Genomic DNA, 25,982 nt, shown 5'->3' with positions numbered 1-25,982 from the left:
AGCCACCATTGAAGTCGGTATAAAGAAGTTTCCTCAAAAAACTAAACTACAACCTAGCCATACCATTGGATTAAGCCTAGAGGAATATAAGTCAATACATCACAGAAACAACCAAGGCTATGCAGAGAAAGCCGTCTAAACAAAGAAGAGGAGGAGGAGGAAGAGGAGGAGGAAGAGCAGGAGAAAGAGGAGGAACTATTAGTGGAAGGCACCAGAAGGGGAAAGAAGTGTGGGAGTGGCACCTTTAATCCCAATCTGGGCCCTACAGCAACAGCAGAAAAGGTAATTTCCAGATGATAAAAATTCACACAGGCCAGAGGAATTAGAATAGCAGCCCATAGAGATGCACTATTCTGAATTAAGAATCTGGATTCTACTTAATGATGCTTTAGAACAATGTCATATAATAGCTTATATGTTTCATTTTATAGACTTTGGAGAATTAAGATATATGTGTATATTAATAATCATGTAATTGATACCCATTAAAAATGCAATGGGCACCTGCTATAATCTCTGGAGAGGCTGATGCTGAGATTGCACACTTATTAGAGGTTGGGACAGTCTCCCTAATGCCTTTGATGATTCTTCAGGATATGTATCCAACAAATTACAACAATTTAAAAAAGTTATGGCTTAAAAATGTTACAGATATATCTTAGAATCCTTCAAGGAGTTGTAGTGGTTGTAAAGCCATCTAACAGGACTTTAAAGAAAATGCTCATGGAAGGGGAGAAGAAGGATTCTCCCAGAGATCTGTTAAATAATGTTTATTGACTTTACATTTTTAAAATGTCAATGAGATGAATAACATAACTGCTAAAATACATTGGAATTTAAAAGGACTGATGATTTAGATTAGCCTATATATATATAGGATAACCTCAGAATGGAAGGTAGGAAATATGTTACCTTGGGGAAAGAGAATATGTTCTTGTTTCAACAGGAAAAGGTAACTATGGATCCCTTCAAAATTAATAAAAATCAGATTTGACTGGGGAAGACCCCCTGAAGACCCTGACTGCAGACATGAAAGAAATCAAGAAGTCCAACAAAACAGGTAACATGCTGCTGATCTCCTTATATGGGAAGAGCTCTGAGATGGGCTGCGATGTGAAAATTTCTCCAGCCAGAACTTCAATCAACTAAGCATAGCCAACAAATTTTGTTGGTTCTAAAAATCCTCAGGATTTATCATGCCATCCTTTCAAATGGCATAGATAAAAATTTATATTACAGTTTGGTTATACAGTCCAAACTAACTTTTTTTGTTTGTTTGTTTGTTTGTTTGTTTGTTTGTTTGGATTTGGTTTTTTGAGACAAGGTTTCTCTGTGTAGCCCTGGCTGTCCTAGAACTCACTCTGTAGACCAGGCTGGCCTCAAACTCAGAAATCCACCTGCCTCTGCTTCCTGGAATGCTGGGATTACAGGCATATGCCACCACCGCCCAGCTCCAAACTAACTTATAAAAGAAAAACAGATGCTTTACCTACTTGAACAGAGAGCAAAGAGTCATGCTTAGCTAAATTGTGCACATTGGACATTCCATACATTGGCTAAATGTATATTTCCAGTTAAAGTTTGTGTTTACAAACACCAATGACATTAAGAGGCCCTGCCAAGATTTATTCTTTTGGATGCCAAAAGGATGTTGAGACACTGAGGCATGTTTATTGTAGCATTCTGCTTCATCCAGCCTCAGACTACATTAACCGTTTCATCAAAGCTAGCTTTCTTAAGGCTGGCCAATATCCCAATTTTCTTTGGGCCTCCAAAAAAATGACACCCCCAGACAGTAGGAAGCAGTTTTAAGAGAATGTCAACCAATTCCCATAAAGCAGAGTGGGTGGGTTTTGGTCTTGGGTGATGAGTGTTTGTTGTTGTTTTAGGGGAGTTGGTTACAAGTTGCTAATGGCCTCAGTGAAGGAGGAAACAAAGTAAGAGCTGTTACATTTTGCCACCCGGACTCCAAGAGAATCTGTGAGACAAGTTCCACAGACTAAGGCATTAGACTTCAAAAGAAGGAGGGCTCCTGGAACTGGTTGTGAAAACAATTGAGCAGTAGTTCTCATGGCAATTTTTCTTTTATGCTCTCTTTCATTTCTTTTCTTACATACAGGTTCCCGGGAGCCTAGACCATGATCTGAGACAAGACTAATGGGTACGAAACCACCCCTTGAGACGGGTCACTAACATGACCTTATCGCCAGGGAACGTGTACAAAATTATTATGATAGATAAAAACTTTCCCAACAGTAGAATTTCATATGGCTGCACGTGTGTCATCAGAAGTGGATTTTGGTATATGGTAAAGAAAGTCTTAATTAGAAAGAATTAAAATAGTTAAAACTTATGCTCTGAAGATTTATAAAAAAATCAGGTATTAGATGTTAAGCAATAATTAATCATAGGGGCTGGAAAGTTAGCTCAGCAGTTAAGAGCACTAACCATAAAGATTTATTAACCTGTTCCTGGGAATATGCCACTAGCCTTGGACAACCACCTTATTCTTTCAGAACTGTTATATTTCTGATGATGGCATTACCTGTTCTGTTTGTGATTCACTGAACACATAGTTCAGAGATGTAATGCTTAGATGATTTTTGTATTTTACTGTGCCAAGGGATTCTTGTTGGTATTCACAACTGTTTCACCAGTGGTATGGTTTCTAAGAGTTGTGTCATGTTTGATTTAATGTATAAAATCCCCTGTTTGAGAGCTGCAAAATACACTCAGATTCAAACTGCTTCTGTGTTTCTGTTTGTCACCACTGAATCCTTACCCACCTGGACTTCGAGAACCCTCATCCCAGGGACCCCCATACCCAGCTGGGGTGGTCCATGGCAATATTTGGGGATTATTTCTCTCTTTTACTTTTCTTTCTCCTTTCCCTCTTACCTAATGATAAGGGGAAAGTTGGGGGAAGTGATGAAAGGACAAAACGTGGAGACACAGGAATGATAAATAAAAGGTAGAATATTGATATACCTTTAGACCAAAGAGCATCAACAGGCCAATTATTTTTACATTTGGAATGGACTTTCTATATTGACACAGATTTAGGTTTATATTATGTTACAACATACTATGTATATATGGTCTTATGCCCTCTTCTGGTGTGTCTGTAGATATATTATGTACATATGTTAAATATTTAAAAGAGAAATGTCCTGCATGTTATTTGAGAGCTGGGGTGTCTGTGTGCTCACGTAAGTGTGTGAAAGAAAATCCCTCAAGAGTTACATTTATATACTTTTTTCCTATTTTGTTTTTTAATTAACTTAAAATTTTTATTCTTGTATGTATATGGGTGATTTGCCTGCTTGTATGTCTGTGCACCACACATATGCCAGGTACCCACAGCAGGCACACAGGGCATTGGATCTCTTGGAACTGGAGTCACAGATGGCTGAGTCACCATATGGATGTTGTGAATTTGAAACTATAGAAAAACAGGCAGCCTTCTTAACCACTGAGCCACCTCTCCAGCCCCTCCATTTTACTTTTTAAAAGCTATTGTGCGTGGAGTATGAGTCCTTTCTCAAGTTTGTTATTGACACATAGGAAAGCGACTGCTTTATCTGTTGCTTTTGTCACCCGTGCTTTGCTGAACATTTTTATCAAGTTAAAAGAGTTTCACTTTTTTATTGTATACAACTTTTGCCCTCATATGTTTGTATACCATACGTGTGCTGGTTGCCCTCAGAGGCCAGAAGAGGGCGTCAGATTCCCAGGAAGTAGAGTCACCGATGGTTGTGACCTGTCCTGTGGGTGCTGAGGGAAGCAGGTCCTCCTGGAAGATCAGCCAGTGCTCTCAGCTGCGGAGCCATCCCTCTCGCCCCCTTCAGAGTCTTTTAAGGATAGGATCATGTATTCTACAGATAGGCTTAGTTTGGTTTTCTTTCAAATTTGTATCTCCTTTTAGAAATAAACTCTTGAGTGCGCTCACACATCAGCCACTGTAGAGAGTTTTGTGCCCCCCACCCCGCCCTGTGTGAGGCATGCTCCCTGCAGCCACACGGGGTTAGCTTCCTGCCGTCCTCTTACTGTCAACTGAACCAGCGGCCAGTGCTTGGGGCCAGGGGCCATTATTCCACTTACTGCTATCCCCAATGGCAGTCACGTGGCATCCAGACCGCCAAGGCGGACTTCTAACAGATCGCATTATGTGAAAAGTGAATGTTTTTGACATATGAAGAAAGAAAAAGATATCGAATGTGAGCGAGACCCTTGAAGACAAAACCTTTGATCCACAGACTTATGAGGAAGAAAAAGAAATCCTTGCCTCTTCTATGGCAGAGCTACACACTGTGCTAGACCCAGTCACTGTGTGCGGGAGGTGATGTGTAAGGCTTCCGCGGTTTCATGTGTCTATCTGTTGGGAATCTAAAGACTTCCTCTGTAGGTAAAGTGGCAGTTTTGCGGGATGGGCTGTACTGCCCTCCTCATTGGCCATCTCTCAGACCCACTGCCTGGAGAACTGGGCCTTCAGTACAGTCACAACAGAGGGTTCAGTGGGTGCCTGAAACTTAGTCACTGGCTGTTCATGAGCCCATGTGAGGTCCTCTGATGGCCACAAGGGGGCGGCAAACACACGCCCTTCTGAATTCAGGATTCTTATTTGGCATTTGCTACAGAGGGAAGTGCCAGATAAGATGCCAGGAGACCCCAGGACCCCTTTCCTTCCTGGGCCTCTTCTTCTTTAGCCTTCAGATGTTGCGATAGGGAGAGGCTGAGTCTCTGAACCCCAGGACCTCAGAGCAGGAATGGCTGCTATCCAGGGCAGGAAAGCAGCCTTGGCCTTCCCAGCTGATAGCTCCTTGAGGTCAGAGACTCTTCTGAGAACAGTCTATCCTTGGACAAGTCCCTGATGAGAAGGTCTCCAGATACCGTCACTACTAAAGCACATCTGAGGCCCTGCCAACCCCACGAGAGCCCTGATGAGAAAATCCACAGAGACCATTACTACCCAGGGACACCTGAGGGCCTTCAACAGCCACAGAGGGGGTCAGAGGGGTTGGGAGAGCCCCCATTCTCAGCTTGTGCCAGGCAGGAGGTAAGGCTGACACATGCTCATCTCCACAGCCAGCCTGGTTTCCCATATAAAGCGGGAATCTCCCAGAAGGCAGCACCAGGAAGGTGTGTCTGGTGCTTCGTTCTCCACGTTAGGCTAAGATCGTCCTCCATGATGCCTCTGGGAATACCTGAGACATACGATCATTGCAGGGAGAGGCCCTGCTCTAGTGGAAGAGAGCGAGACACAGGGGAATCCTCCTCTCTGCCTCAGCGAGAGCACCATGGGACCACACACAGCCTTGTCCATCACTCTGGGCTCATTGGAGACATGGCCGGGCTGGGATACTTTGATCTTTTTCACAGACAGTTACCAGCCAAACAACCTTTGCTCCCAGTGCCCTGTGTACTCTGAGTGGCCCAACAGGTGTCAGTGGTCTTCTGAGGCTGCCTAGTGAGGTATGGCCTTGACCGCTGGAGACACCCAACTGTCTCTCTGCCCTAGGCAGCAGGACCAAGTTCAGAGGGCCAGCAGGACTCTCCAAGACAGGGTGAGGAGCACACGGCAACTCTCTTTCAGAAGGGAAGGCCCATGTGGATATTGAAGAAACACATGGCATTTGGTCCATACATTCTTAGAAATCAATTCATTTATCATAAAAGCCAAGTAGCTCAACACAGCTATGTAGTGGGGTGAAGCATATGGGGTGCTGAGAGACAGCTCTGTGGGGTTTAAGTCGGGGTCCCCCAGTGTGCTCAGGGAACAAGCTTATTCCGCAGAAAGGGGCCATCTTCCATAAGTGTGACTCGGGAGGAACCAGGGCTCCTGCTAGAGCCATGGGTGGTGTCCAGCGTCATGACTGCAGCTCAGCCAGGGAAACAAACTTGCGGATGTCCTGGGCCAGAAGCCTGGGCTCTTCAAAGGCAGCAAAGTGGCCCCCACGTTCCATGTAGGAATAGGAGATGAGTTTGGGGTACTTGGCCTTCACCCACTTTTCTGGGGTATGCATTATCTCGGAAGGGAAGGCAGAAAAGCCGGTGGGCACAAAGACCTTCATCCTGTGGAGAAGAGGGATGAGGGGAGGCTGAGGTGCTGTGTTCTCCTGTTTCCAGAAAGGACTCGGGGCCCGGGGAGGACTCTGCTAGGTCCTATGGAGCCATAATGTCAAGGCTTCCACACCCTCCCATTACAGTCCCTCCTTTTCATTCATTAGGGACCTTCTCTGCCAGGGAGGGCCACCCAGCAGGGCATGGGCAACCACTGAGGCACACCTTGCTGGGCTATCTCTTTGCTCTCCCCTGAGGGTCTCTGTATAGGCCTGTGAATCCCAAAGTGCCTGAACACAGGCCAGGACCCTGAAGGAGTGGATACTCAGGACGTTTGGTGTCCATCAAGTCTTCCCCGAGTTAAAGGACAGATGGTACCCAGCCCCCAGCCCCAGCGTCCCCCTCCCTGCTCAGCCAGGCTAACCTCTCATGTCTATGCACCATGAGGCCCTGGCCCATGTTCTCCTTGTAGTAGCGCTGGGATGAGACAATGGTTCCTGTGGTCCAATAGATCATGATGTTAGTCAGCAGATCTTGCAGGGAGAATTTCCTGGGAAAACACACAGGATGTCCAGACTCAGTGAAAGCTATGGCCGTCAAGGACAAAGGGCTGCCCCCTTCAGGGTCACTGCATCAGACAATGCCTAGCTCTCACATGTGGGAGCCCAGAGAAGGACTGATGACTTACACCTGCCACCCAGGGGTGTGGCCTTCCACAGAGAACAGCTCCAGCCTTCCCCTGTAGCTGTCTTTGTTGTAGAAGAGCCGCTGTGTTTGGCTTTAGGCTGGCCACTGCAGATGCCCTCGTCCCTTCTATGACATTCGCTGACATCAGTGTTTCAGGCCTATGGTCCTCTGAGTCCTAACTGTGGTGAGCTCTACGTGACCTCCTAACCCTGGTGACTCTTTCAATCCCAGTTGCTGACTCCTCCAAAGGTCTCAACATTGCCTGTGTTCTGAAGGACCACGGGTCTACCACAGCCCAAGCTCCCTTGCCACCCTTCTTGAGAACATCTTAATCTAGAAGACACCAGTGTCCACTGTGTCTGGGTCTAGGATTTCAAAGTTTTTCTGCCCCACAGGAACTGTGATCTGCCAGTGAATTACCACATCTGCCTCCTTGGCCATGTTAGCTCCTCTTCCCAGGGCTGACTGAATTATCTGGTCTAAGGTTACCTCTTCTACATGCTGCCCTCCCCACCCCCATCTCCTCTCCTCTCCCTTCTCAGTCCTGCACCCGGAAACTGGTCACATTGCCTTGGCCTGTAGGACTGGGGCTCTTATTGGGCTCTGTCCTCTTAATCTGTCTGTCCCTCTGTCCTTTCCTGTCTCTTCTCTGTAGACAGAGATCCTTAGATGCTGCTTCTCATATTTCTATGATATGTACCACAGACCAACAGACCACACGGAACTCTCTTCCGTACACTCTCTCACCCAAGCGCTGCCTTTGTGGATCCAGGCTCTGAGTGGACACCTGACCCAGAAGCCTTGCAGTCTCTGCCCCTCAGTGTGACAGTGACAAAAAGGAGCTTGGCATCAGGCTAAACTCCTGTGACACAGCACTGTGTCAGAGGACACAGCAGTCACCCTCACACCATGCACTCTCTCAGCTCTGTCCCCTCCCATGGCTCTCCACAGAGCTCACAGACTGTATAGGGCCCAAGTGTCAGGGCTCAGTTGTTCTGACACAGAGGGCGTTTGCTGCTTTGGGCACTTCCTGGCACATGTATTTTTTCTCATCAGTAAGTAGGAGGCTGAACAAGTCCCTGGCCCTGTCTTGCGTCTGCCTCCCCATTCCTGAGCCCTGAAGAAGCTTGCTGGCTGCCCGTGGGGTGCCTGGAGACAGGGATAGAATGTCAGGCCGAGAGGCAGAGCCTGGGGATCAGGTCTGACAGAAAGGTGGTGGGCTCTCACCTCTCCAGGCCTCCATCCTCCAGGTCACGGAATTCTGACTTGGTCCATGTGGAGAACTTTTCTAAGATGTATGCAGCCAGGCCCACGGGAGAGTCATTCAGGGCGCAGCCTGGAGGGGAGGGAGCAAGGGAGGGATTCAAGCCTGGCCCCAGAGAGTATGTGACTCCAGGTCCAAGGTGTGTGGGTGCCACAGAGAGGCAGCAGGTCTAGCTGTGCACCCTACATCTGGAGCCCTGGCCTGAATAGCCTCATAGAGCAAGTGGCGATTTATATTCCATACAATCTCATGGGATTCACAGACCACATGGGCTCTGCCTTGATGTAAAATGAGAAAACCAATACAAGTAAATATTAATATGTCCATGAGTTAAAATACAATTCCAGTTGTACTGGCTAGTTTTGTGTGTCAACTTGACACAGGCTGGAGTTATCACAGAGAAAGGAGCTTCAGCTGAGGAAGTACCTCCATGAGATCCAGCTGTGGGGCATTTTCTCTATTAGTGATCAAGTGGGTAGGGCACCTGTGGGTGGTACCATCCCTGGGCTGGTGCTCTTGAGTTCTATAAGAGAGCAGGCTGAGAAAGCCATGGGAAGCAAGCCAGTAAGAAACATCCCTCCATGGTCTCTGCATCAGCTCCTGCTTCCTGACCTGCTTGAGTTCCAGTCCTGACTTCCTTTAGTGATGAACTGCAACGTGGAAGTGTAAGCTCAATAAACCCTTTCCTCCCCAACTTGCTTCTTGGTCATGATGTTTGTGCAGGAATAGAAACCCTGACTAAGACACCAGTCATTGGGACAGAAGGGGAAATGGGAGGTCACTGGACGCTTAGGATCAATGAGGCTCTAGGTACCAGGACCAGCAGTAAAAATCATGGCAGGGGTAACAGTACAGCAGCAACCCCACAGGAGTCGTGGTGAGCAAAAGGAGCAAGAACACAGAGTCCATGCTGTAGGCTTCGGTCCTGAAGGATACATACAGGACACAGTGCCCAGGGAGCCCTAGTTAAGGAGAGTGATGGGATCACTCAGGTCCTCAGAGAGGCCATCAACTGTGTCTGGGACGTGACGTGGGTAAGAGACAACCTTGCCAGCTCTCTTTGAGAGTGCAGGTACAAGGCAGGAGAGATGGAGACTGACTTCTCTCTGCTCTATTATGCATTTTTTTTTTTTTTACATTTCCAGGCATAGCATGATGAACATCTGCTTCACAACTGGAATGAAACCCTTACTTTATAAAGTGCTATTCTGATCACTTTGGGTGTGGAGCTGCCATGGGAACTGTGGGAGGCTCCACAGTGGGCAAACTGTCTCCCAGATGTCCTCTGAGTAGACTCAGGGGACATCCAGAGGACACCTGATAGTCCTTGTATCTTCTTGGGCAGCAGTTCTCAACATGGGGGTCGTGACATTTTTAGGGTCAAATGACCCTTTCACAGAGGTCACATATCAGATATCCTGCATATCAGATATTTACATCATGATTCAAAGCAATAGTAAAATTACAGTTATGAAATAGCAACAAAAATTATTTCATGGTTGGGGACTCACATCAAGAGGAACCGTTTTAAAGGGTCTCAGTATTAGGAAGGCTGAGACCCACTGTACTAGAGTGGGCCCACCTAGCCATGCCTTTCCCCTTCTTTACAGGCCTGTAAACGACAGAAAACCAGCACAGTACAAATGGTTCTGCCCTACAAGAAGAAACACATTTTTTCAGCAGTTTTTTTCATCTGTAATGGGGCTTGGACCTTGGAACCTAACAGGTTTGAAGTAAGGACTCTCCCACTCCGCTGCCTCCCCAACACATTTGTCTCTTCTGGAACAGGATCTCAGCCTAAGGCGCACAGGCAGCCCTTGACCTTCTGGAGCCTCTGGCTGCAGCCCTCAGAGCAGCTGGGTTAGGCCTTCCTGAGGCACGAGGCCCTGTGAGCCTTCAGGCCTGGTTACCCTGGGTGTTAATGAGTCTTGCATTCACTAGAAAACAAATTTGTATGCTCAAAACCTTTGAACAAACTATGGTATGCTTGATCATCTATAATTTTCTTTATAAATTACAAAAAAAGTTTGTAGTTTCTTTTCTTTTTTTCTTTCCACGTCCATGCCCAACTGTCTAAATGAAGAGTCTTTCTATGTAGCCCAGGATGGCTTGGAACTCACTGTGTAGACTAGGCTAGAATAAAACTTGTGGGGTTCCCCTAGCCTCTGTCTCTCATATGTGGAACTAGAGCTGTGGTGAATGACAGATCATTTGTCACGCAGTGTGATGCCCTGGGTTCATTTCTCAGTACAGAAAACAAAGATGTCTGCTCCCTTGTCAGGGGTTTCTTGCTGCAAGCTGTGTTTTCAGGGACAGTGAGATTCCCTCTGGGCCACACTGCCCTGGCGTGCTTACCCACAGTGTCCGGCTTGGTGGCCTGGATGTGTAAGTAGCCGCTCTCCCTCATGATGCTGTAGAAAACCTTCTCCTTATAGGGATACAAGAGCTCGATATCCTTCTCTGTGTAGCCAAGAAATCTCCCAAAACGCTGGCCCAGGAGAGGGGTCAGGGGGTAAATGCTGCTTGGAATGAAAGCCACATTCAAGTGCAGGCCTTTCACGTGGCTGTGGGCAGAGGAAAGGGCACAGGTGGGCGTGGCTGCTGTGGGACAGGAGTGAGGGGAGACGGAGGGCAAGGGAGAGGCCGCAGAAATGAAGAATACAAGCAGTCTCCTCCAGCCCTGTCCCTCTGGGGCACCCACTGAGTTGGAGGTAAGTGGTTGGGGAAGAGGAAAGAGTTCTCGAGTGTTCTTGTCTTCAGGGCTGTTCTACACCTTGTCCCACATAGACTCCTGTAGACTCCTTCCTCTGCTTCAGAAAGCCGCCACAGCTACCCCAGGGGTCAGCATGCCCTCTCCCGAGCCCAGTGGGGAAGATCTGTTTCTTCTGTCCCGGGCCCACAAGCATCTGGGCCTGGGGGACCTCACTAAGGGATCCCCAGGTCTCAGACACTATTAAAGAGGGCCTGGGGTGAACAGTTCTGTGTCCTGTGTAGATCCCACCCACCCACAGAGCCTGGTGAGGCAACGCCATGGCTGTATGACTATGCCAACTCACTTGGGAACCAACTGGGCCACGTTGGTACAGATGAGGGACCCCCAGTCCCCGCCTTGAATGTAGAATTTCTGGAAGCCCAGTCGTGACATCAGCTTGTAGAAGATCCTTGCGGTAGCCACGGTATTTAAACCTGAGTGTGGAGGGGACAGACATGGGGTTCTGTACGGTCTGGACAATGGTCTGCGGTTGCTGGACTTTGGGCTTCCAATGAGTTTCTTGAGTACAGCAGCAGCAACAGATAAAATAGTAAACGTCATCAAATCACAAGTGTACATTAGCCTGTAGACGTGCGTGGAGGCACCACCCTGGGAAATCAAGCAGCAAAGGGACCCTGCAAACACCCAGCTCAGGGTCCCCTAGAGTCAACGGGGGAAGTCGAGGCACATAGCCAGGATTCCCAGTGCAGATTTGCCTACCCAGATGAGCCTCCCACCATCAGCATTTATGTCATGGATGAACAGTAGCAGTGTCTGTCAGAAATAAGGTTGTCTTCTCAGCTGTCCTTGGCATGCAAGGGTTTTTTTTAAACATTCATTTATTCATTTTATATATATGAGTACACCATCACTGTCTTCAGACACACCAGAAGAGGGCATCAGATCTCATTACAGATGGTTGTGAGCCATCATGTGGTTGCTGGGGATTGAACTCCTGACCTCTGGAAGAGCAGTCAATGCCCTTAACCACTGAGCCATCTCTGCAGCCCAGGGATGCCACGTTTTTAATATTCTGAGCTGCTCGCTATTTTTTCCTTCTCCCATTTACAGTCAGGGCTGCCTGACCCAGGACTATGTGTCCTGAAGAACACGTGGAGATAAATGTGCTTGAGTCTCAAGTAGGGGCCTGCAGTGGGGTGTCAGCATCTTGCTTCCAGAGCCTGCTTCATTGGACTCCAGTGAGCAGATGACAACTTATGAGCACTGAACTGAGATCATGGATAGGTCTTAAGTAGCCTGGGACATTACCCAGACCTTTTTTTCCCCCAATGTTTATTTATTGTATGTAAGTACACTGTAGCTGTCTTCAGACACTCTAGAAGAGGGCATCAGGTCTCCTTAGATGGTTGTGAGCCACCATCTGGTTTCTGGGCTCTGAACTCAGGAGTTTCTGAAGAGCAGTCAGTGCTCTTAACCACTGAGTCTCTCCAGCCCCTGTGCAGACCTTTCTTTCCCAAGGCTAAGGAGACAGTAGCTCACAGGAGACCAGCAGAAGGAGCATTGCTGTCCCAAGGAAGACCCAGATCACAGCACAATGGGCCTGGTTCTGCCTTCCTTAGGACACTGCAGCCACCAGTGGGCCTGTGAGCCACACAGCATAGGGCTCAAGGTGGTGCTGCCCCCAGCAGGCTCTGTGATGACAGAGCAGTGTGGATGCGCCCCCTTCAGGACCCTGTACCTTTCTTGCTGGATGCCTGTGAGAAGCCATAGCCAGGAATGGAGGGACAGATGACTTCAAACACATGTTCATCACTCAGGCCGTGGGTCTTGGGGTCAGTCAGCAGCGGGATGATCTTGTAAAACTCATAGAAGGAGCCGGGCCAGCCGTGCACCATCAGCAAGGGCTTTGGGGTGCGGCCTGAGGGCGGCTGGGGAGGCTTCACGTGGATGAAGTGGATGTCCAGCCCTGGGGACAGAGACAGTCAGGGTGAGGGAAGAGACAGTCAGGGTGAGAGACAGAGAGACAGTCAGGGTGAGTGACAGAGACAGTTGGGGTGAGGGACAGAGAGACAGTCAGACTGAGGGACAGAGAGACAGTCAGGCTGAGGGACAGAGAGACAGTCAGGCTGAGGGACAGAGAGACAGTCAGACCGAGGGACAGAGAGACAGTCAGGCTGAGGGACAGAGAGACAGTCAGACCGAGGGACAGAGAGACAGACTGAGGGACAGAGAGACAGTCAGACCGAGGGACAGAGAGACAGTCAGACTGAGGGACAGAGAGACAGTCAGACCGAGGGACAGAGAGACAGTCAGACTGAGGGACAGAGAGACAGTCAGGCCGAGGGACAGAGAGACAGTCAGGCCGAGGGACAGAGAGACAGTCAGACTGAGGGACAGAGAGACAGTCAGGCTGAGGGACAGAGAGACAGTCAGGCTGAGGGACAGAGAGACAGTCAGACCGAGGGACAGAGAGACAGTCAGGCTGAGGGACAGAGAGACAGTCAGACCGAGGGACAGAGAGACAGTCAGACTGAGGGACAGAGAGACAGTCAGACTGAGGGACAGAGAGACAGTCAGACTGAGGGACAGAGAGACAGTCAGACCGAGGGACAGAGAGACAGTCAGACTGAGGGACAGAGAGACAGTCAGGCCGAGGGACAGAGCATTCAGGCTGAGGGAAGGTCCCGCTGTGATAAAGGCTGAAGTCCAGAGGATTTTGCTTCTCTGTGCACCATTGCTGGGAGAGAATAAGTGTTGGGCCCTTGGTGTCCCCAGGAACTGAAGACAGTGATGACAAGTCTCACCGTCGGTGATCACAGCGTGCTCTGGCTATGTGTTTATCCTGGCTGACCTCACGGTCACCTCAGAGTGTGCTGTCTGGAGGGCAGAGAGGGTCTGGCAATGCATGACCAGGTTCCCGTGATGGAGAGCTCTCAGCAGAAAGCATGAACAATTCATGAAGAACATATCAGCGGAGGGAGAGGCTCGCGTGAGCATCAACAGTGGGCTGCACTCATCTCCGCAGAGCAGTCCTGTGGAGCGACTTTCCTCCCTGTGCGCAGCCAACACACGACCAAGCTCACGGCCATCAGATTAAATGTCCACATCATGGCTGTGGTGTAGCTCAGTTTTACAGACAGTTCTAGGCACTGTATATTCACTTACGTGGGGCTCTATTCTTGTAAAAAATGAAGTAGTTTTATTTATTCTTCAACTATTTCCTATATGCATTATATATAGCATATAGCATATATAAATACACTAATGTATACATACACACATATACATACATATGTATCTTGATAGCTTCCCACTCCCCAGGGTTCCTCGCATGTTCTTGTTCTAACCCATCACATCCAAGTAGTGTCGTCTGCATGCGCGTGGCTGTGGTCATCTAGAATCACCTGCCACCCCAAAGAAAAAGGATTTCCCCTCCCTTAGCAGCCAGCAGTAGCCAGCAGCTTCTCATCGAGGGGAAGTCATGCTGGAGTTATTGACTGGGTTGGCCTTGTGCGTGAATGCAACAGCCCCAAGAGGCTTATATTCTCATGACCCTGCCTGGTGTGAAAATGTTAGAAGTTAAAAATGCACTAAATATTCACTTATTTAATGATACAATAGCTTGGCATGTCACTTGCCTAGTATATATGATGTCCCATATTCACTGTTCACACACACACACACACACACACATACACACACACACACCCAGAGTGCATTTCACACACCTAACTTGTCACCCATGAAAGCTAACCTCCCGGTTCCCTACAGAGCAGCCTGTTTCCTCTGTGGTAATGAGGCTGAGTGAGAGCTGTGCATAGAGTGAGTGTCAGAAGCCCAGGAAAAGGAACAGAGTGGTTTCTACAGAATGCACATTGACTGCACACTAGAGTAAGCCATGGGTCACACTGTTAGGAGCCTAGTTTGGGTTTCATTGCTGTGAAGAGACACCATGACCACGGCAGCTCTAATAAAAGGAAACTCTTAGTTGGGGCTGGCTTAACCTTTCAGAGGTTCAGTCCATGATCATCATGGTAGGCAGCATGGCGGCATGCAGGCAGACATGGTGCTGGAGGAGTTGAGAGTTCTGTATCTCAACCCATAGGCAGCAGAAGGAGACTGTGTTACTGGGCATAGCTTGAGCATATATAACCTCAAAGCTCACCTCCACAGTGACACATGTCCTCCAATATGGCCATACCTACTCCAAAAAGGCCACATCTTCTTATATTGGGACTCCCCATGGGCCAAGCATTCAAAAGCACCATCTATAAAGGTCATTTCTATTCAAACCTCCACAAAGGCCAAGGAGTTTATGTAGCTCTATATGCTGAGATTTGAAGTTTTCAGGGATTAATTCTAAAACCATACAAAGAAATCCTCCAGGAATGGAACAACTAACTACTTTAATTTTGTCCTTTGTGATATGTGTGTTTATTTTTTCTGCAGTGAAGGTATATAAAATATATAAGCATTCCACATATATGCACTGAAGAATTTCTTATCAATTTCCAATTATAAAACTAAACTTTTTATATTTATCTTATTCTATGCATATTGGTGTTTTCTTGCATGTATGCCTGTATACCACACGAATGCATGCTGCTTGCAGAGCTTATAATGCAGTGCCCGATCTCTCGAGACAGGGGTTAGAGATGTTTGTGAGCCATCATGGGGTTGCTGGGAATCCTATGCTCCTTTGTAGGGGAGGTTGAGACAGGGTTTCTCTGTATAGCCTTGGCTGTCCAGAAACTCACTCCATAGACCAGGCTGGCCTCGATCACAAACTCCTGCACACAGTCAGCATCTCCCCAGCACAACATTCTGCACACAGTCAGCATCTCCCCACCACAGAGTCCTGCACACAGTCAGCATCCCCCCCACAGCATCCTGTACACAGTCAGCATCTCCCCACCACAGCATCCTGCACACAGTCAGCCTCTCTCTACCATGGCATTCTGCACACAGTCAGCTTCTCCCCAGCACAACATTCTGCACACAGTCAGCCTCTCCCCACCACAGCATCCTGCACACAGTCAGCCTCTCCCTACCACAGCATTCTGCACACAGTCAGCATCTCCCCAGCACAACATTCTGCACACAGTCAGCCTCTCCCCACCACAGCATCCTGCACACAGTCAGAATCTCCCCACCACAGCATCCTGCACACAGTCAGCCTTTCCCCACCACAGCATCCTGCACACAGTCAGCCTTTCCCCACCACAGCATCCTGCACACAGTCAGCCTCTCCCCACCACAGAGTCCTGCACACAGTCAGCCTCTCCCCACCACAGCATCCTGCACATGGTTAGCATCTCCCTAGCCCACTTAGTCTTTTTCTCGATGTCTCTCTGTTCAAACACATAGGTGGAATCATGAGTCTGCCCTTTGTGAATGGCACCTGTCATCCAGGACAATACAATATCCTTAAGGTTTCCCCATGGTGTCACACTGATGAGTTTCTCTTTTTCTTTTTGAAAACTGTCATCATGTCCCAGGTTGACCCTCAGTTTCGATCCTCCTGCCTCTGCCTTCCAAGGGCGAGGATAACAGACACCCACACCAGCTTCACTGTCTCCCTTTTCATAAGTGAATGGCATCGATATTCACGTTCAGGGCTGTGAGATTCAGGGTTCTGGGCTCTAACCTGACCTCACTTCTCAGGATCCTTCCCAGGGCCCTGCCTGACCTGTGGTCTGAGGTTTCTGTTAGTATAGTCGACATTTCCAAGAAACACTTCCAGAACATAACTCCCTTTTAACAAAACTAAAAGGCTGTGCTTGTTCTATTTTGGAACCATAATTTTCCCACTTAATATCTCCCAGGTCCTCCTCTGTTAGTAACTTACTGCCACCTTTAAGTTCATTTTAATGAATAATTTTATCATTTTTAGACTAAATAGCATGATATGAATTTGCTTTTATTTCAAATTTTAGTACCACATCAGCTAATTTTGAGGGTGGTTTTTGTTTTGGTTTGTTTTGTTTTGGTTTGTTTTGTTTTGGTTTGGTTTGGGTTTTGGTTTTGGGTTTTTTTTTTTTTTTTTTTTTTGAGAGCATTTCTCCATGTCTCCCTGTCCTGGACCTCAGTCTGTAGACCAGGCTAGCCTCGAACTCAGAAATCTGCCTGCCTCTGCCTCCCAAGTGCTGGGATTAAAGGCGTGTGCCATCACTGCGCAGTCACAGTGGTAAATCATCTGATTTTAAAATTAAAAATAAATACACACCCATGCTTGCATGTTCCCGGGCTCTCCCTAGAAGCTCGTAGGAGGACAAACAAATATAGCCCTAGGTTAAAGACACAGTGACAGAGATACTTGACTTTGTCTTCCCTTGTAATACTTTCAGTGTAGTAATTTACCATTATCATTGTTAATTCTTGTTAAATTAGATACAGAGCCTGCCCAAGAGTAACTTATCATAATGCCACAGAACATCACACTTACTGAGCCACTGAACTGTGCATTTAAAGGCCATCAAGGCTGGAAATTTTTATGTTACATATATTTTATTACAATAAAAATGAGAGGATTAAAAATTAACAGTCTTTTCTGATTTCGTTAAACATACTGGGCTTCATTCTGAGTCTGTATGCTGTTAAAAATTTGCTTCCTACTAAGGAAAATATGAATTCACACAAAAACAATCCTGGAATTAAAGAGTTAACTTCCTGTCTTTATAGCTAGTCTGATTGACAGAAGCAGGGTGCTGGGCTGTGAGGTTGAGGGCCATGGGTGGACAGGACGGTTTATCACAGGACTGACCACTGAGCACCCCATGGAATTGCCTAGCCTGAAACTCCATCGGGCTGAGCTGAGGCAGGTCATGTCCAGAGCCCAGGCTTCCTGTACAGACCCTGCTCAAGCACCCTGCTACACTGCTGCCTGGAGTTTGCAGGTCTCGGGTCCCACGCCATTGCTCTGCCATTTTGTCTAGTGCTAACAGTTTGTTGACTCAGCATTCTTTGTACATCCTGGCAAGATGGTGAACCACAGCACCTCAGTGATCTGCCACTGGATCCTGGGGTGAGTATGGTTGACCTAAGGCGACTCATCTCACACAGGAAGGCTGCTCCCAAGACTCACGCCCTCCCCGCTTCTGCACCCTGGCTGCTGTTCTGGAATCTCACCTTCAATCTTGGTCTTGAAGTGGGGGTACTGGTTGAGGATCTCCACCTGCTTCCTCCAGTCAAACTCGTTCCTCCAGTAGGACACCACCTTCTTCAGGTAGTTGGAGTTGAAGCCATAGTGGAAGCGGCTGCCCTCCAAAGGCGGGGATGCCTGGAACCCATCTATCCTCTGGTGTAAGTCCTGCAGTGAAGAAGCCAGGGTGGGCACCAGAGACAGGAGAGGGCTTGTGTGCACAACCCAGAGTGAACACCGCAGCCATAGATGGTCATCATGGAGAAGTCACACAGGCCACCCACGCGTGTCACTGGATCCCTGGGGCTAATGCGTGCTCTCCTGCAGGCTTCAGATTTCCCCTCATCTATCTCTGTCCTGGTGGAATGGGGTGGGGGGCATTCTGGGAGAGAACGGAAGGCTTTGCACAGGCCACACGATGTGTCCTCCCTCTTAGCTCCCTCCCAGTCATCTTCTCATTTCATAGATGTGTGAACAACGCCCACTTAATTCACCAAGCCGCCTACAATTGTGGAATTGGCAATTATTGTAAATGGCAAGATTATTGTAGAGAATATGCAAGGGTTCCACTTTCTCCCAGCAATAAGGAGCTGCCATAGATGCAGGAGCAGAGAGGCCATGGACACAGTGACCCCTGCAGGAGCAGAGAGGTCATGGACACAGGGACCCCTGCAGGAGCAGAGAGGCCATGGACACAGGTGACCCCTGCAGGAGCAGAGAGGCCATGGACACAGTGACCCCTGCAGGAGCAGAGAGGTCATGGACACAGTGACCCCTGCAGGAGCAGAGAGGCCATGGACACAGGTGACCCCTGCAGGAGCAGAGAGGCCATGGACACAGTGACCCCTGCAGGAGCAGAGAGGCCATGGACACAGGGACCCCTGCAGGAGCAGAGAGGCCATGGACACAGGGACCCCTGCAGGAGCAGAGAGGCCATGGACACAGGGACCCCTGCAGGAGCAGAGAGGCCATGGACACAGGGACCCCTGCAGGAGCAGAGAGGCCATGGACACAGTGACCCCTGCAGGAGCAGAGAGGCCATGGACCCAGTGACCCCTGCAGGAGCAGAGAGGCCATGAACCCAGGGACCCCTGCAGGAGCAGAGAGGCCATGGACACAGGGACCCCTGCAGGAGCAGAGAGGCCATGGACACAGGGACCCCTGCAGGAGCAGTAATTATTGTATTTCTTTTCCCCACACCCTTTTACAGACACATAAGCTATTCACGGGGCAGTCAATAAACAGGCGGCTGCACTGCCCTTGAGCCATGGTGCACCCACCCTGCTCTACAGCCTCCAATGATCCCAGCACAGACGAACTGGCCTGCCCAGGCACAGCCCCAAACACACTGGATGCAGAGAAAAGTTCAGCGCTCCAGCCGGGGGACGTGCCTGTCGCCTCATGAAGGGGCTCAGAGTCGTCATTCACAGGGATTTTCATGTCTCTTGGCCTCCCCCAAACAGGTCTGGAAACCTTAGACTCCATCCGGGATGGATCCTCAGGGCTGAGTTCCCACCTCGGGCCCAGCATGCCCCTCCCACACGTGAGCTCAGCTGCTTGCCCTTGGCTTCAGTCCAGTCCTCCTGGGAACGTCCCTGACCTTTTGTTAGTGCCCCAGTGACATCAATCTCCACTGATGTGCAGGTCACTCTATCTCTTGATGCAGTCTCTTTTCCTGCATGTCCTGAGCTCCACTCCCCTCCTTAGCTGTGACTCCACATCAGCCCAGCGACATCTGCTCACTCTGTCCCTTAAACTGTGCTCCACCCTCAAGTGGGCAGACTAGGAGGTTGGGGGATGGGAGCTTTCTTCAGTCTATGGTGCACACAATGATTCTACAAGCAGCTCCTCTGGGCCTTGTGTGGGGGATGAGAGGTAGCTTGAGAAACGGGGTTATTAGGGAGGAAATTCCTTTTGGGAACAAAATGCACGTGCCCTCAGGGAGAAGAGTGGCCAGGACCACCCCAGGCCTGTGCATTTCCAAAGCTCCATCCTCAGCCATGTCCCCATTCTGGTCCCAGGGGAGCACAGCAGGACTCGCCGCCCCTTTGGTGTCTGCCCTGCCTGGGAAAGGGTTTCTCACCTTGATCTCCTCATCTGATGTCTCCACCTTGAAGGGCCGGATGCTCTCATCTTCTTTGGCTGAGGGCTTTGACCCTGGGCCCCACCACCCATCTTCAAGTGGTAAGGTCTCCTCCTTGTCCCGGGTGACAAACCAGTAGATGACAAAGCCCAGCACGGAAGCCAGGACAAGTTCCAGACACATGACTCCTGGGAGATGAGAGGACACATCAGCGAGAGGGAGAACCTGGTTGCTGCGGGGCTCTCCAGGGATGCCAGGGGTCAGAAAGGCTCTTCCCTGCTCATTCCCAAGTGTGAGGGCTCATCTCAGCTGTCCACCTGATGGGATTCAGAGCCCTTAGGACACAAGCTCCAGGTTTGACTGTGATGGTGCTTCCAGGAGGTGACCTGAGCCACCATGAATTGAGTTGGTGTCTTTCCAAGTGCTAGAGCCACAGGCTGAATAAAGGAGGAAAGAGATCTGAGCTCCAGCATTCACCTCTCTGCACTCTGACTGTGGATACAAGGTGACACGTCACCTCCAGCTCCTGTGACATTGTCTACTGGGTCATTTCCAGGCACTTAGGTATAAAATCTTGTGGTCTCAGTTCCTCGTATTTTAAAAAGATTTAAGAAACAAACTCCCCACTGAGAGTGGACTTGCTTAAAGTTTAGAAAAGACAGGAGTTTGTAAGTTTCTCCACATAATGTCATCTTACAAGTTATAGAAAGCCTTGAACAAAGCTAAACCATGGTTAAGTTTGCCCGTGACCCTGTGAGCTGATGATGTGACTGCTCCCTGACAGTGAAGGGGAGGGGAAGGTTTCTATTGCAGATGTGAGGGAGAGAACAGCCAGAGGCCTCTGGAAGAGTCCGGAGCAGAGACAGGGAGCAGTGGATTCAACAAGGCCAGCAGACTGATCATAGCCATGAGAGAAGCAGCAGAACAGTGTGGGGTGGGGGTGGGGAGGGAGAGAGGAAGACCAAGAGAAGACCCAGAGTGCACATGGCTGACATAGCAGGGTTGTGAGGAAATGGACGGCTGGGGAAGAAACGCGTGCGCTGGAGAAGTTTGGGGCCTGGGTGAGGTGGGAAGATCCAGGTCCCGTGACACTGAGGGAACCTGGAGGCCGGCATGACATGCTAACAGGCACCGGGTTCGCCATCTGTCCCCTCTGCCAGTGCTCAGGAAATGACTGCTTTAGTAGAGGAGAGTCAGCTTCACAAGTTCTAGAGCAATGCTGGCTTTGTCTGATCACCAGAATGTGGCAAATGGCTTTCATTTGTACCTGACAGTGAGTCAGGCTAATCTGTCTCTTCCCAGGGCCAAGGGAACCCAGGTGCCTCTGCTCTCTGTTCTAGAGAAGGATTTTAAACTCAAGCCTGGACTAAAGATAATCTTAGGATAAGGGAGTCTTAAAGAGCCACTCATTGTTCAAAGAACTAAGAATTCATTTATTTGGAACCTGGCAGATTTCTTTGTCCCTAAGTCCATTGCTTTGATGTAAGTCCACTTAAGGAAAGAAAAATATCAAGGTAAAAACCAAAATGGGGTGACAGTCTGGTAGCCCAGGGAGGAGCATAATTCTATTTCTAAATTGTCTCTAACCAGGGCTTCGGCATGGGACTGTAGGTATATTCCTAACTTACAAGGGAATCCTGCCTCCCAGGATGGAGTCTGGGTTTGATTCTGGAACTAACTTATGACTGGTAACACCTTAAAGCTAGCTTTCAAACCGATCAAGATCAATCCTTCTGCAGGAGAGCCATGCTCCAGGTGAGGTGGCCAAGAGACAAGCTGTTAACTGTGTCAGCTCCACCTTCTGATGGTTACACAAAAGCCAGCATTCCTCAGGGACTAGGGAGGCCTGCTCCCCTCTACCAAGGGGCATTTCCTTAGCCCTGGCAGAGGGAGCAATGGCTACCTGTGCTGCCTATTAGCACGGGAACCTGCATGCTGGCCTCCGGACTCCCTCAGTATCAGCAGAATCTGTTACAGATTCACAGTCTATGCTGGCTTCCTGGTTCTGCTCACCTCAACCTTCTAAAATGTCTCCACCGCATGGGCTTCCCTCCCTACAATTGTTCTTGGTCCTTATAATCCTGCTATTTCAGGCTCTCTCTCTCTCTCTCTCTCTCTCTCTCTCTCTCTCTCTCTCTCTCTCTCTCTCTCCCTCTCTCCCTCCCTCCCTCTCTCCCTCCCTCCCTCCCCTTCTTTCTCCCTCCCTCCCTTTCTTTCTCCCTCCTTCCCTTTCTCCCTCCCTCTCTCTCTCCCTCCCTCTCTCCCTCCCTCTCTCCCCTTCCTCTCTCCCTCCCTCCCTCCCTCCCTCCATCTCTCCCTCTTTCTCCCTCCCTCCATCTCTCCCTACCTCTATCCCTCTCTCCCTCCCTCTCTTCCTCCCTTTCTTTCCCTCCCTCTCTCCCTCCCTCTTTCTCTCCCTCCCTCTCTCTCCTTCCCTCTCTCCCTCCCTCCCTCCCTTCCTCTCTACCTCCCTCTCTCCTTTCCTTTCTCCTTCCCTCTCTCCCTCCCTCCCTCCCTCTCTCTCCCTCCCTCTCTTCCTTCCTCCCTCTCTCCCTCCCTCTCCCTCCCTCCCTCTCTCCCTTTCTCCCTCTCTCTCCCTCCCTCTCTCCCTCCCTCTCTCTCCGTCTCTTTCTCTCTCCCTCCCTCCCTCCCTCTCTCTCCCTCCCTCTCTCCCTCCCTCTCTCTCCTTCCCTCCATCTCTCCCTACCTCCCTCCCTGCCTCTCCTTCTCTCCCTCCCTCTCCCTCCCTTTCCCTCCCTCTCTCCCTCCCTGTATCTCCTTCTCTCTCTCCCTCCCCTTCTCCCTCTCTCCCTCCCTCCCTCCCTCTCCCTTCTTTCTTCACTCCCTCTCTTTCCCTCTCTCCCTCCCTCCATCCCTCCCTCTCTCCCTCCCTCCCTCCTTCCTCTGTTTTACTGTCTCTTGAACTCAGGCTTGGTCTCCCCCTCTCTTAGTCCTCTCTTGGTCTTCCTCTCTCAATCCCCCTCCCTCCTCTCATGGCCCATCCAGCCTGCTGGCCACATCCTGCTTTCAATCGATGCCCCTTTGAGCAGACTCTGGCTGTACTCTTCCTCATATCTACACTGACACCCTTCCTGTTAACCAGACCTTGGAGTGGCCTGTCCTCAGTTTATACACTCTGCACTGTGGTTTTCTGATGCCACATGGAGGCTTTGGGACCTCCTAACCATTGGCCATGGCATCCCACAGCCTTCCCAGGTAATGTAGCAAACTGCAGGCAGATTAAAGCCAGCCAGCTGTGTCTACAGGAAGTTCAGAGGGGCCCTGGACAGGGACATTGCAGTAGTAGTTCAAGATGACAGAAAGACAGGGAAAATAAGAGAAGATAGGGGAGCCCCTCAACCCCAGGATCTGGTTGAGTCTCTTCAAAAAACTTTCAAAGTGCTGCAAGGGACCATAATCCTTTGGGAAAAGCCCACAAATAAGACTTAACCATGCTTAGCAGTCAAAGCACAAGTCTCTACTTCCTTGTGACATGAAAGAATTCCTTTGTCCTTTTTTTGACCTGTGTATAAAAACCCCAATACTTCTCTCTTATCAGCAAACAAGTGTACAATGAACCCCACAAACCACTGTGTAATTCTTCTTGCTCAATAAAAACATAGATAAAAATGGTTATAATAAAACATTTTCAGTCTTCTGAATTCTTCGAACAGGGAGACTACAAAATCCACCAAGGCACCTCAGTGGGACCCTCTCCTGGGATGGCACTCACACTGAGGTGGGCACCACTTTCTTTCTCCATCCTATCTCCAATGAGGAGAAGAGATAACATCAGGTCAAGGGAAAGTACAGTGATAGCTAGGACTAGGGCAATGGAGATCTTAACATACCCTAGACTGAGGGGAACACAAGGCCACTTGTCACTGTCCTGGCTGGTTTTGTGTGTCAACTTGACACAAGCTGGAGTTATCACAGAGAAAGGAACTTCAGTTGGGGAAGTGCCTCCATGAGATCCAGCTGTGGGGCATTTTCTCAATTAGTGATCAAGGGGGGAGGGCCCCTTGTGGGTGATGCCATCCCTGGGCTGGTAGTCTTGGGTTCTATAAGAAAACAGGCTGAACAAGCCAGGGGAAGCAAGTCAGTAAGGAACATCCTCCATGGCCTCTGCATCAGCTCCTGCTTCCTGACCTGCTTGAGTTCCAGTCCTGACTTCCTTTGGTGACGAACGGCAATGTGGAAAGTATAAGCTGAATAAACCCTTTCCTCCCCAACTTGCTTCTTGGTCATGACATTTATGCAGGAATAGAAACCCTGACTAAGACACTTACCCTTTCCCACTGTCTAATGTTTTATTGCTGTGAAGAGACACCATGACCACAACAACTCTTAGAAGGAAAACAATTAATTGGAGCTGACTTATAGCTAAGAGGTTTAGTCCATTATCTTCATGGTGGGGAGCATGGCGGCAGGCAGGCAGGCACGGTGCTGGAGAGGAAGCTGAGAGTTCTACATCTGGGTCTGCAGACACAGGAAGAGACTGAAACACTAGGCCCTGCTTGAGCATCTGAGACCTCAAAGCTTCCCCCCAGTGACACACTGTCTCCAACAAGGCCACAACTCCAACAAGTCCACACCTCTTAATAGGACCACTCCCTATGAGCCTATGGCGGCCATTTTCTTTCAAACCACCTCACCCACCCATCACTAATCTACTCTCAGTATACGTGGGCTTAGGGTGGGCTAGGGTGGGGCTGGTAGAGTGTCCAGGAGGTAGGGTGACTGTAGGGTACCTGAAGATAGGATGCAGCTCTTGATGATAAGATGGGACTCATCAGTGAGGAAACCCTCCCAAGTCACCCACAATGCTGTAAAGAGTCCCTCGCTCATGTTCCCGTGAGCCCAGTCCATTTAGGAGTTCATCATGCTCTTCTGTGGAATCATTTGTCATTTCTGCCTGTCTGAGAGGAACAGATACATGATCATGTCACTCCTTTTAAGTCTGTATTAAAACCTTTTCTTTCTTTTTTTTAAATATTTATTTATTTATTATATGAAAGTACACTGTAGCTGTTTTCAGACACACCAGAAAAGGGTCATCCGATCTTATTACAGATGGTTGTGAGCAACCGTGTGGTTGCTGGGATTTGAACCCAGGACCTCCGGAAGAGCAGGTAGTGCTCTTAACCACTGAGCCATCAATTGATGGCCTTAAAACCTTTTCTTAATAAACTACAACTCTGCTTCATAGAGGATCCCTCTTAAACTACTTTCTGCACCTGAGGTCAAGATCCTGGCTACACCTGACTGGATGTTACAGGGAAAGCCACAGGCCGCACAGCCCCAGTGCAGAGCTGCATCCTTCACCTGAGGAAGGCCCTTCTCTTGCATTTATCAAATTTATCACCTTATGTACTACTATAACCTCAAGAACCAAAGGGCATTCCCTGTGTGTAGAGAGGATGAAAAGTTCAGAGAGGAAGTTTAGTCAAGATAATCTAAGCAGTAAGTGCAAAGAGACAGCCATACTGTGCCACTGCTTGCCAGACTCTGGAATGCTAGAGGGGGCAGACTCCACCTTCTTAAGCACAAACAAGAATTGTTGTTTGTCAGTTAGTCAAGTGGAGTTTTCTGTAAACATATTTTAATAGCACAGGTGGAACAACACTTTTGCCCCTAAAGTGATCTCCTCAGCCCTGGAAGAGTGCACGGGTGCGGCTCTGCACAGTGGTTTGGCTGTATAGGAAAGTGGGCACAACCAACTGGCAGCAAGGGGAGGGCATGCACTGGGCCAGGATTCAGATGCCACCCTGGGCCTGTAATGGTGGAAGGGACATGCCGGCCACTCAGAGAGGGAGAACAGTTGCTCTCTGGGGAGAAGGCATGAACTGTGACTTTCCTCAGGAAATCAATCACCCTGCTAGTGGGCTCTTTACTCCAGTGAACCAGTTGTGGAAATGATTATGTCTGAGGAGGAGACCCAGTGTACCCATCCCCTGGGTATCACCATGCAGGCAGGAGAAGGTTCCTGGCAGGGGTTGGCCTTCCTCTTGGTCACCTTTCCCCAGTCTTAGCA

The 25,982-nt window shown here is 49.1% G+C and overlaps 1 protein-coding gene across 3 annotated transcripts in view; it reads right to left on the bottom strand.

The window, feature by feature from the left end:
- Positions 1-24,811, bottom strand: part of LOC127697608 (epoxide hydrolase 1-like) — a 114,573-nt gene extending 89,762 nt beyond the window's left edge. For 2 of the 3 annotated variants that reach the window (XM_052200871.1, XM_052200870.1), the window contains exons 1-9: positions 24,700-24,811; positions 19,949-20,136; positions 17,853-18,033; positions 12,463-12,690; positions 11,068-11,197; positions 10,367-10,575; positions 7,975-8,083; positions 6,485-6,610; positions 5,832-6,072 (exon numbers count right to left, since the gene is read on the bottom strand). In XM_052200871.1, the coding sequence (XP_052056831.1) occupies positions 5,868-6,072; positions 6,485-6,610; positions 7,975-8,083; positions 10,367-10,575; positions 11,068-11,197; positions 12,463-12,690; positions 17,853-18,033; positions 19,949-20,136; positions 24,700-24,796 (1,473 nt within the window). In that variant the 5' untranslated portion in view covers positions 24,797-24,811 and the 3' untranslated portion in view covers positions 5,832-5,867. Of the gene's footprint in view, positions 1-5,645; positions 6,073-6,484; positions 6,611-7,974; positions 8,084-10,366; positions 10,576-11,067; positions 11,198-12,462; positions 12,691-17,852; positions 18,034-19,948; positions 20,137-24,699 lie in introns of those variants that run through there. The other variant, XM_052200868.1, reaches the window with a different exon arrangement.
- Positions 24,812-25,982: the final 1,171 nt, after the last annotated feature.

Source organism: Apodemus sylvaticus, chromosome 12 (assembly GCF_947179515.1).
Source record: "Apodemus sylvaticus chromosome 12, mApoSyl1.1, whole genome shotgun sequence".
Classification (NCBI taxonomy): domain Eukaryota; kingdom Metazoa; phylum Chordata; class Mammalia; order Rodentia; family Muridae; genus Apodemus; species Apodemus sylvaticus.
Note: the sequence above shows the minus strand (reverse complement) of the source record. Positions and strands in the feature narration are given on the sequence as shown.